At 36.2% G+C, this 15,502-nt stretch overlaps 1 protein-coding gene across 3 annotated transcripts in view; it reads right to left on the reverse strand.

Annotated features, from left to right (window-relative positions):
* Window positions 1–7,935: 7,935 nt before the first annotated feature.
* Window positions 7,936–15,502, reverse strand: part of ZNF277 (zinc finger protein 277) — a 156,991-nt gene continuing 149,424 nt past the window's right edge. For all 3 annotated transcript variants that reach the window (XM_052001094.1, XM_052001095.1, XM_052001096.1), the window contains exons 10-12: window positions 13,889–13,931; window positions 11,971–12,145; window positions 7,936–8,552 (exon numbers count right to left, since the gene is read on the reverse strand). In XM_052001094.1, the coding sequence (XP_051857054.1) occupies window positions 8,351–8,552; window positions 11,971–12,145; window positions 13,889–13,931 (420 nt within the window). In that variant the 3' untranslated portion in view covers window positions 7,936–8,350. The remainder of the gene's footprint in view (window positions 8,553–11,970; window positions 12,146–13,888; window positions 13,932–15,502) is intronic.

Raw genomic sequence — 15,502 nt, forward strand, 5'->3', positions numbered from 1 at the left:
GTGTACATAATATACATACATGTATATATCACATACATGCATGTGCATATACACGCTATTATATATCCAGATTCTGATTAGCACAAAAAATGAATCCTCAGAAGTGGTTTCATATATTAAAATTCATACTATTCTAAGGAATTATTATGTAAAATATGGCATTTGGTTCCAACCCAATAGAAAGAAGCAATGTAAGTTCAAATAGTGTAACTACTTGTGGGGATTCATTATTTACACTAATTGTATTTGCTTGTATGTATGTGTATACACACACAGTATACATACATATAGATATATACACAATATATACATACACATATGCATGTACATGCAAGATTGTATACATGTGTGTATATAAATATATGTGTGTATGCATGTGTGTATATTTATCTTTTTTTTATGAACGGGTTTCCAATTTCACTCTGCTCTCCAAAGAATAAATCCCTGTAATTATGGTTTGAACACAGTATACATATATATATATAAATTACAGTTCCTTGGATCCTTAAAAATAAAAAAAGTCAAGCCTGCAATAAGGGCTACTTTGGAAGTTCCACCCATGCTATAATTACCTATCATTTTGTTGTATTATAATGTTGTTCATTAAAGCTATCATGTTGTAGGGGTTAAAGGGCTGGCTTTGGAGTCAGGAATTACTGAATTAAAAAGCATCTGGTATATATTCTGTCTAATACCACAGGCTTACAAAGTTAGGAGCAATTAGTGCTTAAAATAGTTTTGTTGGACCACAGATTAATAATAATAATAGCTATTAATAATCACTTACATAGTGCTTTAAGATTTACAGAGCACTTTTTATATGTATTATATCATTTTATCTTCAAAACAACGCAAAGTAGTTGGTGCTATCCCCACTTCACAGGTGAGGAAACTGAGGCAGATGGCAGGGTGGGTGATTTTTCTGAGAGTCGCACAGCTACAGAGTGTGAGGCTGGATTTGAATTCAGGTCTTCCTGGCTCTGGGTCCATCATTTTACTGTATCACCTTGGGTGGAAAGACAAGGATGGAAATGTAGGCTAGGTCTAGGCAGTAAAGAGCATTAGATGCCAGACCAGAGGTGTATTTTATTCTCCAGTTAACTGGTTTACATCAGAGACCTAGGAAGACCTAGATTCAAGTGCTGCCCTAGACATATATTGACTATATCACTCTGGGCCAGTTATAAGTTCTCAGTACCATAGGCAAATTTGGAACTAACTTAGGGGGTGACTGAATAGTGCAATAAATGGATAGAACACCAGCCCTGGAGTGAGGAGGACCTGATTCAAATACATCCCCAGAAATACATGTACTAGCCGTATGACCCTGGGCAACTCATTTAACCCCAATTGCCTTGGCAAAATAAATAAATAAAATTAAAAAACTAAACTGGAAAGCTGGTACGTTTGCATTAGAAAAGGTAATTTTCTTACCAGGAGTTCTCTATATCTTAAAAAAAACCTAGTTTTATTTAAAATTTAAGTTCTTTTATGACTTAAGGGATAGGGACTTGGCCTTGAGTCAGGAAATCAGGGGTCAAGCCCTGTCTGTTTTGGTTGATAGCCTGTGCAAGTATTTAACCTTTCATTGCCTCAGACAGCTCTAAGAATGGATAGGACCCTGGATCTGGGATGAGAAAGACTTGAGTTCAAATCCTGCTTCAATTATTTACAATGTGACCCTGGGAGAGTCAGCTAGCTTCTGTCAGTTTCAGTTTCCTCATCAATAAAATGGAAATAATACCTATTTTCTAGGGTTGTTGTAAGGATAAAATGACTTCATAATTGTAAAATGTCTTGCAGACTTAAATGTTATATAAATGCTGTTTATCATCATCATTATTTAAGATCTGCTTTTGTAGAAGTTTCTATATTAGGTGATTTCCTATACTCATGAAATCAGAAATGTTGATCTTTCCCTAATACTTTCTCTTCTCCAGAAGTTATTTTGTATAAAATAATTGTCACTGCTGTTCTTAATTTTATTTTATAGGATCATTCTTATTTGGGGTTTATTTGAAAGCACTCTATCCAGTAGTTTTTACTGACTTAATTTTCCTAATGAGCTAATCAGATTGGTGAAGAGCCTCCTGCTTAAGCTATCAGAAAAACTGAGACCCAGAAGTTAAGAAGCTATGGTGAAGTCACATACACAATAATTAAAATGATGTCCAAGTCATTTCTTGGCTGACCAGATTTATGTGCCATGTCTTTTGTGAATCTCTACGCCACTCACGTTCCCTTGGCAGGTTTTTTTCTTGTTCCTCCAGACCCTAGTTATTAATGCAACTCCTCCTCTTTATTTACCCTGTTTTCCTCCTTGAGTGACCGGGCTCCCTCAAGCAGACAGCTACCTGTTCAGAATGCCCAAGTACTTAGAATTTGCTTATTGCTGCAGGAATATCACCTCAGATTTTCTGCAATGGGCATTTATGAAACCATTACATCTCTTTTAAGTGTTTTTCAAAAATATGGGTTATATGCCATCCATTTTCACAAATAAACTGAACATTCCTTGACAGTGGCAACATCCTGCATATATTTCAACAGCTTGATCCAAATGCAAGAGTCTGTGAAATTGGATAAACTCATATAAAAATGGATGCAGAAAACTAGCCCTCCCTCAGAGAGCATCAAACATTATTATGCATTTCAAAATGCAGCCTGAGAATGCTCCCAGAAGCTCAGACAGCAAGGAAATTGTGTGATGTAAAACTTGCGATGATCTGAGGTCTATGGAGACCTCATTCCTTAAGTAAATAAAAACCAAATAGAATCCAGGGAAATAAAAAGCTAGAGTCAATTATAACAGAATTAAATTGCCAAAGGTGAGGGAAGGCAACATTCAAACATCCATTAGCATGGTTGATCAAGCCAAAAATAACAATCTTGTTTTCATTTTGGCAAATGTATTTGAGCAAAATTTTGCAATAGTTGTAACATGTCTTTTTATGTTGAATTCAGTCTGCAAAATAGGGCTACTAACACTCATAAACCTGTTAAATTCTCTTTCCGCCTTCTTTTCTTTGTACAAGACTGTTTCTGTGTGTGTGTTATCCACATATGTATATGTCTATATATATATGTGTGTGTATACGTATATATCTGTTCTTTTTTGCAACGAAAATATTATTTATACCAAGATCATCAATAGAAGGCCTGTATCTGTCCCTCAATCTTATCTCAAAAGGGTCAATCATTTCAATCAATTGACTATTAAGTGTCTACTATATGCATGGCACTATGATGTTAGATACTGGGGGAGATCTAAAGATTAGTTCCTTGACTAGATAATTATAATTTCCTTTCCTATGCCTTTGGATATGCCCAAGTCTTCCTTCTCCTTATAAATCCTTCACTAGTCCCTGCCAGTTTCTCAAGCTATTATCTTATATCTCTCCTGTCTTTCTTAGTTCAATTCCTTGACAAAACTGTCTGTAGCTCTTGTGTTCACTTCCTTTCCTCTTATTCTTTACACAACCTTTTGCAAGCTGGATTCCCATTTCATCACTCAATTGAAACTGCTCTCTCCAAAGTCACCAATGATTTAATGACCAAATGTTATGGTCTTTGCTCATTTCTCCTCTTTCTTGACTTTTCTGCTACATTTCACTTTATTTACCACTTCTTCCTTCTGGATATTCCTTCCTTTTCTGTTTTCTTTTTTTTTTTTAATTAAAGCTTTTTAATTTTTAAAACATATGTATGGATAATTTTTCAACATTAGTCCTTGCAAAACTTTGTATTCTAATTTTTTCCTGCCTTTTTTTCACTGCTCTCCTAGATGGCAAATAATCCAATATATACTAAACATGGTAAAAATCTATGTTAAATCCAATATATGCATACATATTTATACAATTATCTTTTTGCACAAGAAAAATCAAATCAAAAAGGAAAAAAAATAAGAAAGAAAATAAAATGCAAATAAACAACAAAAAGAGTGAAAATGCTATGTTGTGATTCACACAGTTTCCATGGTTCTCTCTCTGGGTGTAGATGGCTCTCTTCATCACAAGATCATTGGAACTGGCCTGAATCATCTCATTGTTGAGAAGAGTCATATCCATTAGAACTAATCAGAGAATAATCTTACTGTTGTCGTGTACAATGATTGCCTGGTTCTGTTCACTTCACTCAGCATCAGTTCAGGTAAATCTCTTCAGGCCTTTCTGAAATCATCCTGCTGGTCGTTTCTTACAGAACAATAATTTTCCATAACTTATTCAGCCATTCTCCAATTGATGGGCATCCACTCAGTTTCCAGTTTCTTGCCACCTCAAAAAGGGCTGCCACAAACATTTTTGCACATGTCAAATCTAGACACTTAACACTTCCTGGCTGTGTGACCCTGGGCAAGTCACTTGACCCCAGTTGCCTCGGCAAAAAGAAAAAAATAAATCTATATACTCCCTTTCCCTTCTTTAGTATCTCTTTGGGGTATAAGCCCAGTAGAAACACTGCTGGATCAAAGGGTATGCACAGTTTGATAACTTTTTGAGCATAGTTCCAAATCGCTCTCCAGAATGGATGGATCAGTTCACGATTCTACCAACAATGTATCAGTGTCCCAGTTTTCCCACATCCCCTCCAACATTCCTTATTATCTTTTCCTGTCATCATAGCCAATCTGAGAGGTGTGTAGTGGTACCTCAGAGTTGTCTTAATTTGCACTTTTCTGGGTCTTTATAATTACTTTTTCTACTAACTCTGTATACTCAAGGGCAGCTGGGTTGCTCAGTGGATAGAGCACCAGCTCTGAAGTCAGAAAGATCTGAGTTCAAATCTAGACACTTAACACTTCCTGGCTGTGTGACCCTGGACAAGTCACTTGACCCCAATTGCCTCAGCAAAAAGGAAAAAAATAAATTGGGGAAGGGGGTGGAGGGAGGGAGGGGAAAAATCGGAACAGAATTGAGTGTAAGGGATAATGCTGTAAAAAATTACCCTGGCATGGATTCTGTCAATAAAAAGTTATTTAAAAAAAAAAAAAAGAAAAAAAGAAAAGAGCCATGTCTATCAGAATTGATCATTGTATAATCTTGTTGCTATGTACAATGTTCTCTTGATTCTACTCACTTCACTCAGCATTGGTTCATGTAAGTCTCTCCAGGCCTCTCTGAAATCATCTTGCTGATCATTTCTTATGGAAAAAATAATATTCCAATCTGAATTCTTTATATAAGTAACTTTTATGATACAATAATATTCCATTACATTTATATAGCACAATTTGTTTAGCCATTTCTGCTAGATGGAAATCTACTTTGTACCATTTCTTTGATATGACAAGGGGGTAGAAAAAGTAAAGGGAATAAACATCTATTAAGAAAAAAAAAAAAGAAAAAAAGAAAAAAAAATCTATATACTCGTTAAGTTCCTTTGCTGACTAATCTTCCATTTTACTCCCCACTCTAACAGTGGGTGTTATCTGAAATTCTGTCCTAAGTCCTTATTTCTTCTCCTCCATATTCTCTCTAGTTGCTTCATCAGCTCCTGTGAGTTTAACTATTATCTCTATGGAGATGACTTACATATAACAAAAGACCAATAAGTGTCTATTAAGTACCTACCACCTTTTCTAAGAAAAATTTCCAAAAAATTTCAGTGCAGAGTTGGTAGAGAAAAGCTAATTAAGGTTCTAACAAAAAATCTGTTAATGGGGCTAAGCCTGCCTTACTAGACAAGTTCATCAAGAGCAGGGATCATGATATACATCTTTGAGTTTTCCAGTTTCTTTTGTGTTTTGCAAAGAACATTTATTCAATAAATATTTCAGCTGAGCTATTAGGTTATGTTGAATTTTCTCTTGGCATCTGAAATGTGATAAATTTCCTGAGACAAGAATTTCATCCAGTTCAATGTGCCTTTTGTGAATGGAGGTATTTGTAAGTCCAGTCAGAATAGGCAAAGTGTAGCCATATTACAAAAAGTCTTGGCGCTATTTTTTTCCCCTAATCTGAACCAATGTTCAGAGTATCACGATCAGGAAACTATGGAATATATGAACTCAGAAATACATGATTATTGAATAGCTTGTATAAAGAAAACCTTTTTTTTTTTTTTTTTTTTTGGTGTTGTCCCAATCTGAAATTTTATAGATGTGAGGAACTCGTTATAAAATTTTTCTGCATTGATGGAAATAGCACTTTATATGTTACCTTATTGTCTTCAAAAATATTTTTGTATCATCATGAAAAATTTTGAAAATATGCAATATTCAATGATGAAGTTCTGCTATTTAGCATTGCCTAGGAATCTTGAAATTAATAAATTTAAGAAAAAACTTTTTATAAAGAAAATGAAAAACTTAGAAATAAGGTTTTTTTGACTTTCATTTAAAACCTGTCATACAATAGGATCTAACCTTTCTACAATTATTTGCAGGGCAAAATTCACTCCTACACCAGATTTCAAGTAAGATTAGTGTCTAATTGAGACAGTTTTCTTTTCCTCTTAAATGTGAACCCCTGACTTTCATTGCCTAGAAAAGCAGTCTGTTTTTAGATTTCTTAGATTTAAGTATACAATTGGAGCAAAAGCATCCCATGAAAGCAATCAACATTAGACCTGTGCTGAAAACCTAGAGAATCATTTCCCTTCCAGTATCTTGAGTCATTGAAAACATTTATAAACTATATTGTTTTTGTTTAGCTATTTTCAGTTATGTTTGATTCTTCATGATCCCCATTTGGGGTTTTTGTGGCAAAAAATACTGAAATGGTTTGCTAGTAAATAGCTGAGGTCAAATTTGAACTCAGGTCTTCTTGGCTCCAGGCCTGGCACTCTATCTATTGCACCACCTGTGCTTCATGTATTGCTATACTTTCATTCAAATTAGGGGTCATTATGACTTCCAAACAAAATTCTGTTAAGAATTTATTAAGTGTTCCTAGCATACCATGCACACAGGTGCTGGGACAATACAAAAGTGAGATGCACTCTGCCCTTACAGAACTTATATTCTTCTGAGAGAAAACAACACATATCCAGGCAAATAAATGAAAACACCATACACACACACACACACACACACACACACACACCACACACACACACACAGCAAATTCAAAGTCATTTCACGGGTTGGATGGAAAACCACTAACAACTGGGATGAAACTAGGAAAGGCCTCTTGGAGAGGGAACAATCAAGTCAAATCTGGAAGGGAGGTAGATTCCAAAAGGCGGAGGAAAGGGGGCAGGATGGAGGCAGGTGATGGAATTTTGTGCTTGAAGACCAAGCAGTCCAATTTGACCAGAGGTTGTGGACTGGGAAGCAGAGAGACAGACAGTGTGTAGGGGGACAGTTATTCTTAAATCATTGTAGAAAAACAGCTTGAAGCCATATTTTAATGGACTTTAAATGTAAATAAAAAAACTTATAGGATCTTATCTTAAGAAAAATCTACGATGATTAATAAGTAGATTTTTTTTTAAGGAGCAAAAGGGGGATAAAAGACTTTTGGTTGAACAAAAATAAAGATTTTTTTCCCCCATTTTCCAAAAGACCTCCTATATTTATGAGGGAAAAAAATTCCACTCCTGATAAGGGCACAAAAAGGATTTGTTTTTTCTTGCTTCCTGTAAATGTCACTTGAGATTTTTTTTCCATTTTCCAAAAGACCTCCTATATTTATTGGGGGGGGGGGGCAGAATCCCATTCCTGATGAGGGCACAAAAAGGATTTGGTTTTTACTTGTTTCCTATAGATGTTACTTGAGTTTAGCTTTGAAGAAAGCTTTTTCTTTGAGGGATTCTTTGAGGCAGAAGTAAAAAGAAAGAAGTACATTTCAAGTATGAGAGATAACCTGTACAAAGTTATGGAGAGGGGAGATTCTTGCCCTTTGCTTTCATCCCAGGAGTTCTTTTTGCCTACAGCCACCCTCCCAAGAGCACCGTGCTCTGTGAAAAGCTAGCCACTGTTTTGCCGAAAAATTCTAGTCGAAGTTTTATTCAGAATAACTTACATAGAAATTACAAGCATTACAAAAGAATACACAGATTTAAATAGTCTGAACTTCATTTTTCCTTGGCAGGTGATTTTAATTCAAATAATGACCCGCTGAAATTCCATGTTTTCTCCTTTTATGACTGATCTCCCATCTAGGGATCAGGATACCTGAGTTGGAATACTGGTACTAGTTGTTACTTCTAGTCTTCTCTAGTGAGTGAATCACAATCACAAATCACAATCGGGTGAATCACAAAATCTTTTTGGAATTGAATTTTCTTATCTATAAAATGATGGGTTGGACAAGATGATCTCCAAGGTCCTCTTTAAGTTTAAATCCTGTGTGGAAATCTGAGTTGTGCTTGGGTATGAAAGCCATCCCAACATTCCTGCTGTTGGCTACAGTTTTCTCTGGTTTTTTGAACCTTCTCCTTGTAGCAACTGGTTCAAAACGCTGCTTTGTTTCAGAGCCTGCAGATTGGAGACATCCTCACTTATGACAGGGATGTCCTCCTCCTTCAGCCCCTCAGCACTCAGGTCACCTTCACTGTCAGACAATGCACACAGCAGGGTGTCATTTTCGTAGGTTGGAAAGTAATACCTGAAAACACAACCACAAACACATTAAGAAGCCTCATCCTTAAGGGGCAATTGCAGTCAGTTGTAGTCTATTTTGTTCTGGACAGAGCCGAAAAACTTGCCAACATTGTATGCTGAATTTCGTAAACACTGTAAGCAAGATAACATTTGAATTGTCTACACTTTATTTTTCACTGGCAGATAATCTTAAAACTGGATGATGACCAAGGACATTCTCAGTGAATTCCAAAATGTCATACTTCCTTTTTCTTCTATTCCAACTCTTTCTAATATGTGGCAGTAAAGGGAGCTTCCTTTTCCCCAAGTCCTGGGATTTTTGCCCAATTGGCTTCCCTCTTTTCTTTCTGGGTCAGTTTTCCAGGTCAGTCAATCCAGATTTTCAAAATACATATGACTGAGGAGAAAAGGACCACCATAATATACTTATAGACGTCCAGCTGTTCCCTGGGTGACATCAAACCAAGTAGAAGAAATTAAAGGCTCTTGAATTATGGCCATATTCAATATCAAAATAATTCATGTTAGTTTCAAAATAAGCAATTAGATGATTTCAGGACACATTCCTATCCCATTTCATAGGATATTAGGGAAAGTGAAGGAGACATTGGTATCCACAGCAAAGAGAAGGAATGTTTTCAAAAATTTTTGAAAAGAAAAAAATGAATTAAAAACTACAGACATGGAGAAAAAGATAATAGAAAGGAAGAAAGGAGGAGGACTGTAGGGGAAGGAAGGAAACAGGGAAGGGAAGAATTGAACAATCTATTTTCCAATCCTTATTTAACAATATTCCTATTCTAGTCAATCTACTTATAAATAAGAATAATATTGAGTTTAGAACCAGTATGGTCCTTAAAGATACAACTAGTATCTTTACTACATAATTACTAGATCCTTAAAGGTTCAACTGCCTCATTTACAGATTAGACAAGTGAGGAAGTAATGTGATTTCCCCAGAATCATCCAACTAGTAATTGTCTGAGGTGAGATGACTCTTCTTGACCTCAGGTTCCACGTCCCATCAGTCTTCCCCCCTTTCATCTTTGGGTTGTCCTGAAAGTCCAGAGAGCATTCCACCTAGCCTCCTAGAAGGCAGGGTTTAATTCAAGCTTGGCTCAAGCACCACCTCTAAGGGGAAGTCTTTCTTGCTCTCTCTCCCCCTTGTAGTTAGTGTTGACTTCTTACTCCTCAGATTATCATGTATATGTAGTTTTGTTTCCATGTTGTATCCCCTCGGTTTAAGAGGAAAAAAAATAAAAGTTCCCTTATAGTTGGGGATATTTTTCATTTTGTCTTTGTAATCTCAGAACCCTGCCCACAACAGTTCTAGTCAGATTGGAGCCGACAGAAAGGAAAGAAAAGATCGAGACAAGGAGGTACTGAAACATTCTGGCACATTATCAGTACATACAGGTGTACCTACTGATGAATGATCAGCGATCTACTGAACTCTGAGGACCATCACTGAGTCCAAGTGATGGCTGTTCACTGTCAGAGTCAAGCCACTGATAGATAAAGGAGACTGAAAGGAGAGGAGAAAGAAAATGTAAGAAAGAGGATGGGGGAAAGAGAGAATACAGAGTACAGAAAATTATAGAAAGGGGAAATGTTACACACTGATGGTCATAAGGGTGAGGATGATGGGATGTGTGGATAGGATGTGCTACTGTGTTGTCAGCAATTACTTCGGGCATGAGTCAGCTTGTAGTCCCTTTCTCTTCCTTTTTGGGGGGGTGGGTATTGCCCAACATATACACAACATCCCGTTATGTGCTGGGCCTTTGTTACCTCAGCCCTCCTTCCTTAGGCCCATAGTCACTTGGCGATCTGAATAGACCTCTAAATATTCATTTATAACAATATTCAAAGGCACAGGTCATTTGGGGGTAATTAACTAACAGTGACATGATTTTTGCAAAGTACTCAATAGTCATGATCTCCTATAATCATCACAACAGTTCTTCTAGGTAAGTTCTGTGGATATTCTCTCCTTATTTTACAGATGAGGAAAGGGGGGATCAGAGAGGGAAAGTGTGTGGCCCTTAACCCTGGGTTTCCTCTGACACTCTTACTGATTTACCATAAACTATGTTGCTACTTACATGACCCTAGTGATCTCTGGAATTTTACAGAAGAGGAAAGGAGAGAGGGAAAAAAAAATATTAAAGCAAAATGCAATATTCAGTATTTAGTGGGCAGAGAAACCTACAATCTTAAAATTAAAAGGGATGTTGGGAGACCATAAAGCTCATATAGAAACAGGGGCCACTAAATCATACCCAAGAACGCCTGTTGACTTTATAGTCAATTAGAAAACCATGTAAAAATTTTATCTATTTATCTATATTTCTATCTATATAATTATAGATGATATATACATATCATCTATAATTATATAATGCATTATAAATAATATGTCTATTATATTTTGTGTTTTATTACCTCTTGTATATTATTTTGTCTTATTCACTTTTTATTTATTTTGCCAAACATTTCCAATTACATTTTAATCTTGTTTGGGCGGCACATAGGAAAGTGGTGGACTGCATATTTGACACCTCTGATCCAATCTGATCTCCTCCCAATATTAGCATACTTTCTATAACAGATAATCATCCAGTCTCTGCTTGAATGTTTCCATGAACAAGAAAGTCATTATTTTATGAGATGGTCAGTTCCCTGGCTAAACTGAAATCTGCTTCCTATCTGTAACTCTTAATTATTTGCTCTAGTGTTTGTGCCTTTGGGAGAAACACAGAACAAATCGACGCCCACTTCCATTCGACAGTCATGAAGACATTTGGAGGTGTCTAACATGAATTCATCTGGGTTTTCTACCCACTCAGGAAGATGCTTTGTTGAGGGATGACTCTGGGAATTCATAAGGTCCTTTCTAAGGAATCCATCTCAAAGGAGGGGTAGAATTCTCTGAACTCTAATGTAGCAAGTACACTTTGTAATGAAACACAACGGAGAGATGGATTGATTATCTGTGGGACCTTCATCTCTCCTTGCCTCAGTTTCCTCATCTGTAAAATGAAGGGGTCGGAGAGGATGCCTCCAAAGCCTTGTCAAGGCTTTAAGTTGATGACCCAAAGCTTCCATACTGGAATCTTTGGGGGACTCCAACTTTCCACAAGCCTTCTGCCCTGGTGTTATTCAGGGAAAAAAAAATAAATAAATAAAAAATATATATACATATACACACACACACAAGATCTTATACAACAGTTCTGGGATCCTCCTAAAACAAGCTTGAATTATGGGCCAGGCCAAGGGATGATCATAGGATAAATAATACACATCTAAGCAGTTGCACACCAACTAGTCGGGTTTTCAGTGATTTAGAAATACTGAAATGCGGGAGGTAGAAGATGGGGGAGAAGAAAGATAGGTGCATGAGCCAGAGCAATACATACTGTGGCTGATCCCATGTGGTTCTTTCAGGAAGCATTGATATGTGTTTAGCTTTCTCCATGTGATTCCTTAATTCTGACTTAGATGCAAATTTCAAATGGCAGCCATAACATCGACACTGGTGAACTTCCCTCCGAATGAAGTTAACCAGTTTTACTTGCTGATAGAAATGTAATCCTGGGAAGATGGCAGGAAGTAAAATCATACCAGATGATTCATTAGACAAGTGCTTTTACACTGCTGTAATTTTTAAAAAGTCATTTAGATGTTTTACAATACCCTAAGAAGGCCTGAGAATGGATTAGGATATTGGGGGGTGGGAGGTTGGAAAGAGCTGGACCCTAAGAAGAGAAGCATACATATGGATTTCAGTATAAAATATGAAGTATATAAGATGAAGGTCAAGCATCTTATGCCCCAAAGAAAATGTATTTGGAATTTTTCAAAGTATCATCCCTTTATATCAATGATTCCTGACTTTTTTTTACAATATTCAAATGTGTCTAGTTATTGCAAGAGGAGATAAACAGAGCTGATAATATTTTTTGTTGACTTCCTATACAAATAAATATTTAGCACATTTGGGAGAAGGGATCACGTTTCTTAGTAATAGGACATATGATTAGGAATCCAAACTTCTCCACTGATTTCTATCAGCAGCATGCTTGTTCTTCAATCTTGGACACTTGTCTGGTACACTGAGAGATTAAGTGATTACCTGTGTTTACATAGCCAGTATGTTTCAGAAATAGGATTTTGGTTTTCTGACTCCAAAGTCATTCCTCTACCCATTTTGTCACGCTACCTCTCCAATTTTAATTACAGTTGTTACTTATCTAAGTATAGTAGTATGAAGGAGCATCACAATGGTGATTAGAGAGCCAGGAAGACTTAGATTTAGGTCGCACCTTGGACCCATACTTGCTGTGTGGTATGGCAAGTCAAAGCTCTAGGTCAAAGCTTCTTAAACTGTGGGTCATGATCCCACACGGGATCCCATAACTGAATATAGGGATCATGAAGTTATTAGTAAGTGATGTGTATACCTATTTTATATCTCTGTATACCTAGGGTCACACAAAAACTTCTTAAGTGAAAATGGGTTGAGAGTAGAAAAAGTTTAAGAAGTCCAGCTTTAGATAACTTTCTAATATTATAAGTTGCAAAAAAAATTCTGACCGCACTGGAAGGATACTCTTCCCTCAAAGTTTATACCAATGAAATTACACTCCTAGTCTCAATCCCTGAATCTTATGGTAGCATGATATAGGGTCCATGGTGAATAGAGTTAATGTGTGCCAAATAATTAAGGTTTTGCATTCTCTAAAAAAAAAATCTCAGAAGATCTGTATCCTTAGGGTCTCTCGGAGCTCCATAGGATGGCTCATAGGATGCATAGGAGTTGCCAGTTTAGGATAAAGCACTGGTAAAGAGGATCAAAAATGGGTGTGAAGTCAGATAAAAAAACAATGGGAAACTAAAATTTCAATATGCTTGGGGAAAATTACTTTAAAATAGAATCCTTTGCTATATATGTGTAGAAAACATTTTGGGCCGATAGTTTCCATTTATGATTATGTAATACTTTTACAGTTTAAAGGAAGGTAGTTCTCAAAGTCAAGAAAAGGTAGAGATCTCTCTCTGTGTGTCTCTATATATGTATGTATGTACACACAACACACACTCTCTCTCTTTCTGTGTGTGTATATATATATTTATACACATAATATATACACACATGCACGCACACAACAAACACACACACATATACTTAAAAAGAAGACAAAAGAATGCAATAAAACACTCAATCTTATCACTTTCTAATAGCACATAAGAAAAGCACATTTAAAATTTGTGGATTGTTTAATAGGGCTTTTAATGAAAACTATGTTATTGCAGGGTAGAGTACATCATACTTACCAAGCTCTGATTTTATTTTCAGAAGATCAAATTCATGTGCATCCTGTTGTAAATAAATATTCATTATTCATTTATATACATTGCTACATAAATCCATAGTCTTATGAGTTCTTTCATCATTCATGTTGAAGTTTTAAATAGAAAATGAGCTTACCAAGAATTCCTAGGAGTTTGAGCTCCTTGGAAACTCAACTTGTGTCCCCCATCTTCCTTTTCCAAATTTTTAAAAATCTAAGTACTATTTCACACAGCTCAGCAGAAATTGATCACATAAACTTGAAATACCTCTTCATCAGCTATGGCCATGCTGGGACTATCTCTTAAGAATATCCTGCATGTATTCTATATCTGATCAAAGGTGTTCTCTGTCTTGCAGTAGCATGTGTCCTTCCTGCTCTCTATATTAAGGTACTAAAAACCTACCATATTTGTTAACCTTGAAAAATTTCCCTTTTTACTTTTCTAAGCATGTTGCATAAACAGTCAACTCCCTCTATTTCTCCCCAAACTTCCCATATAATACACTGACTTTTTCAATTTCTCTAACGTAAACTCTCTTGTTACTAATGAAATACCTGTTCAGGAGGCTACACGGAAAATTTGGGAAGTTGGAATAAACTAGACAACCTTGGGGGAGCTTTTCAGTGCTATGATTCTGTGGTATTTTCATGTTTGTGAAGCTCTTATGACCATTCTTATGTCATAAATTGGGAGTTCTTCCTATGGTTTGTGGTCTGAGCTTGTTTTTGAAAAATATTTTCACAATTATATTTCAATAAAATTGGTATCCTTTATCATTAATAAAATTGGATTAAATCCCTATCATGTGCCAAATAAAAAGAGGCAAAAGACAGACTCTGTCCTCAAAGAGATTATAATCTGAAGGGGGAGACAAAATATAAATATATACAAAGCAAGCTATATAGCTTAAACAGGACATACTTAACAGAAGTAAGGCACTGGTATTAAGAAGGGTTAAGAAAAGCTTCCTGTAGAGGATAGAATTTTAGTTGGGACCTAAAGATAACCGGAAAAATCAGAGCACAGGAGGAAGAGCATTCTAGCAGCGGGGAACATCCAAAAAAAAAAAAAAATGCTTAGCACTAAGAGATGTACAGTTACCCTTTCCTCATTGAAGAGGTTAGGAGAGCAGCACCCCCAAAATCTAGGAAAATCCATGTAAAGTTTTTTGAGCTTCTCTTCATACCAAAGAAGAAATTTGATTTTTTTTTCTTTTTCTTTTATGTGGTATTTACAGTACCTTTTGTAAAATTTGGATTGAGTATTTTGTCACAGGCTATATAATAAATATATTTTATGCCTTTCTGAGTTTCTAAACTTTTTCTATGTCATCTACTGGCCTTTGCATGCTGTCTGCAACTCCCTTCCCCCCAATAGTGTCTTCATGGTGGAGCAGCTAGGAGATCAGTGTCACTGGACTGAAAAGTATGTGTGGGGAGTGATGTGTGAGAACACAAGAAAGGAAGAAGGGGGCTAAATTTTGAGGGCTTTGAATGACAAACAGAGCATTTGGTATTTGATCCTGGAGGCAACAGAAAGCTACTAGAGTTTACTGAGTTGGGGGATTTGACATGATTGGTACATATAAAACTA

This window comes from Antechinus flavipes, chromosome 5 (assembly GCF_016432865.1).
Source record: "Antechinus flavipes isolate AdamAnt ecotype Samford, QLD, Australia chromosome 5, AdamAnt_v2, whole genome shotgun sequence".
Taxonomy (NCBI): Eukaryota; Metazoa; Chordata; class Mammalia; order Dasyuromorphia; family Dasyuridae; genus Antechinus; species Antechinus flavipes.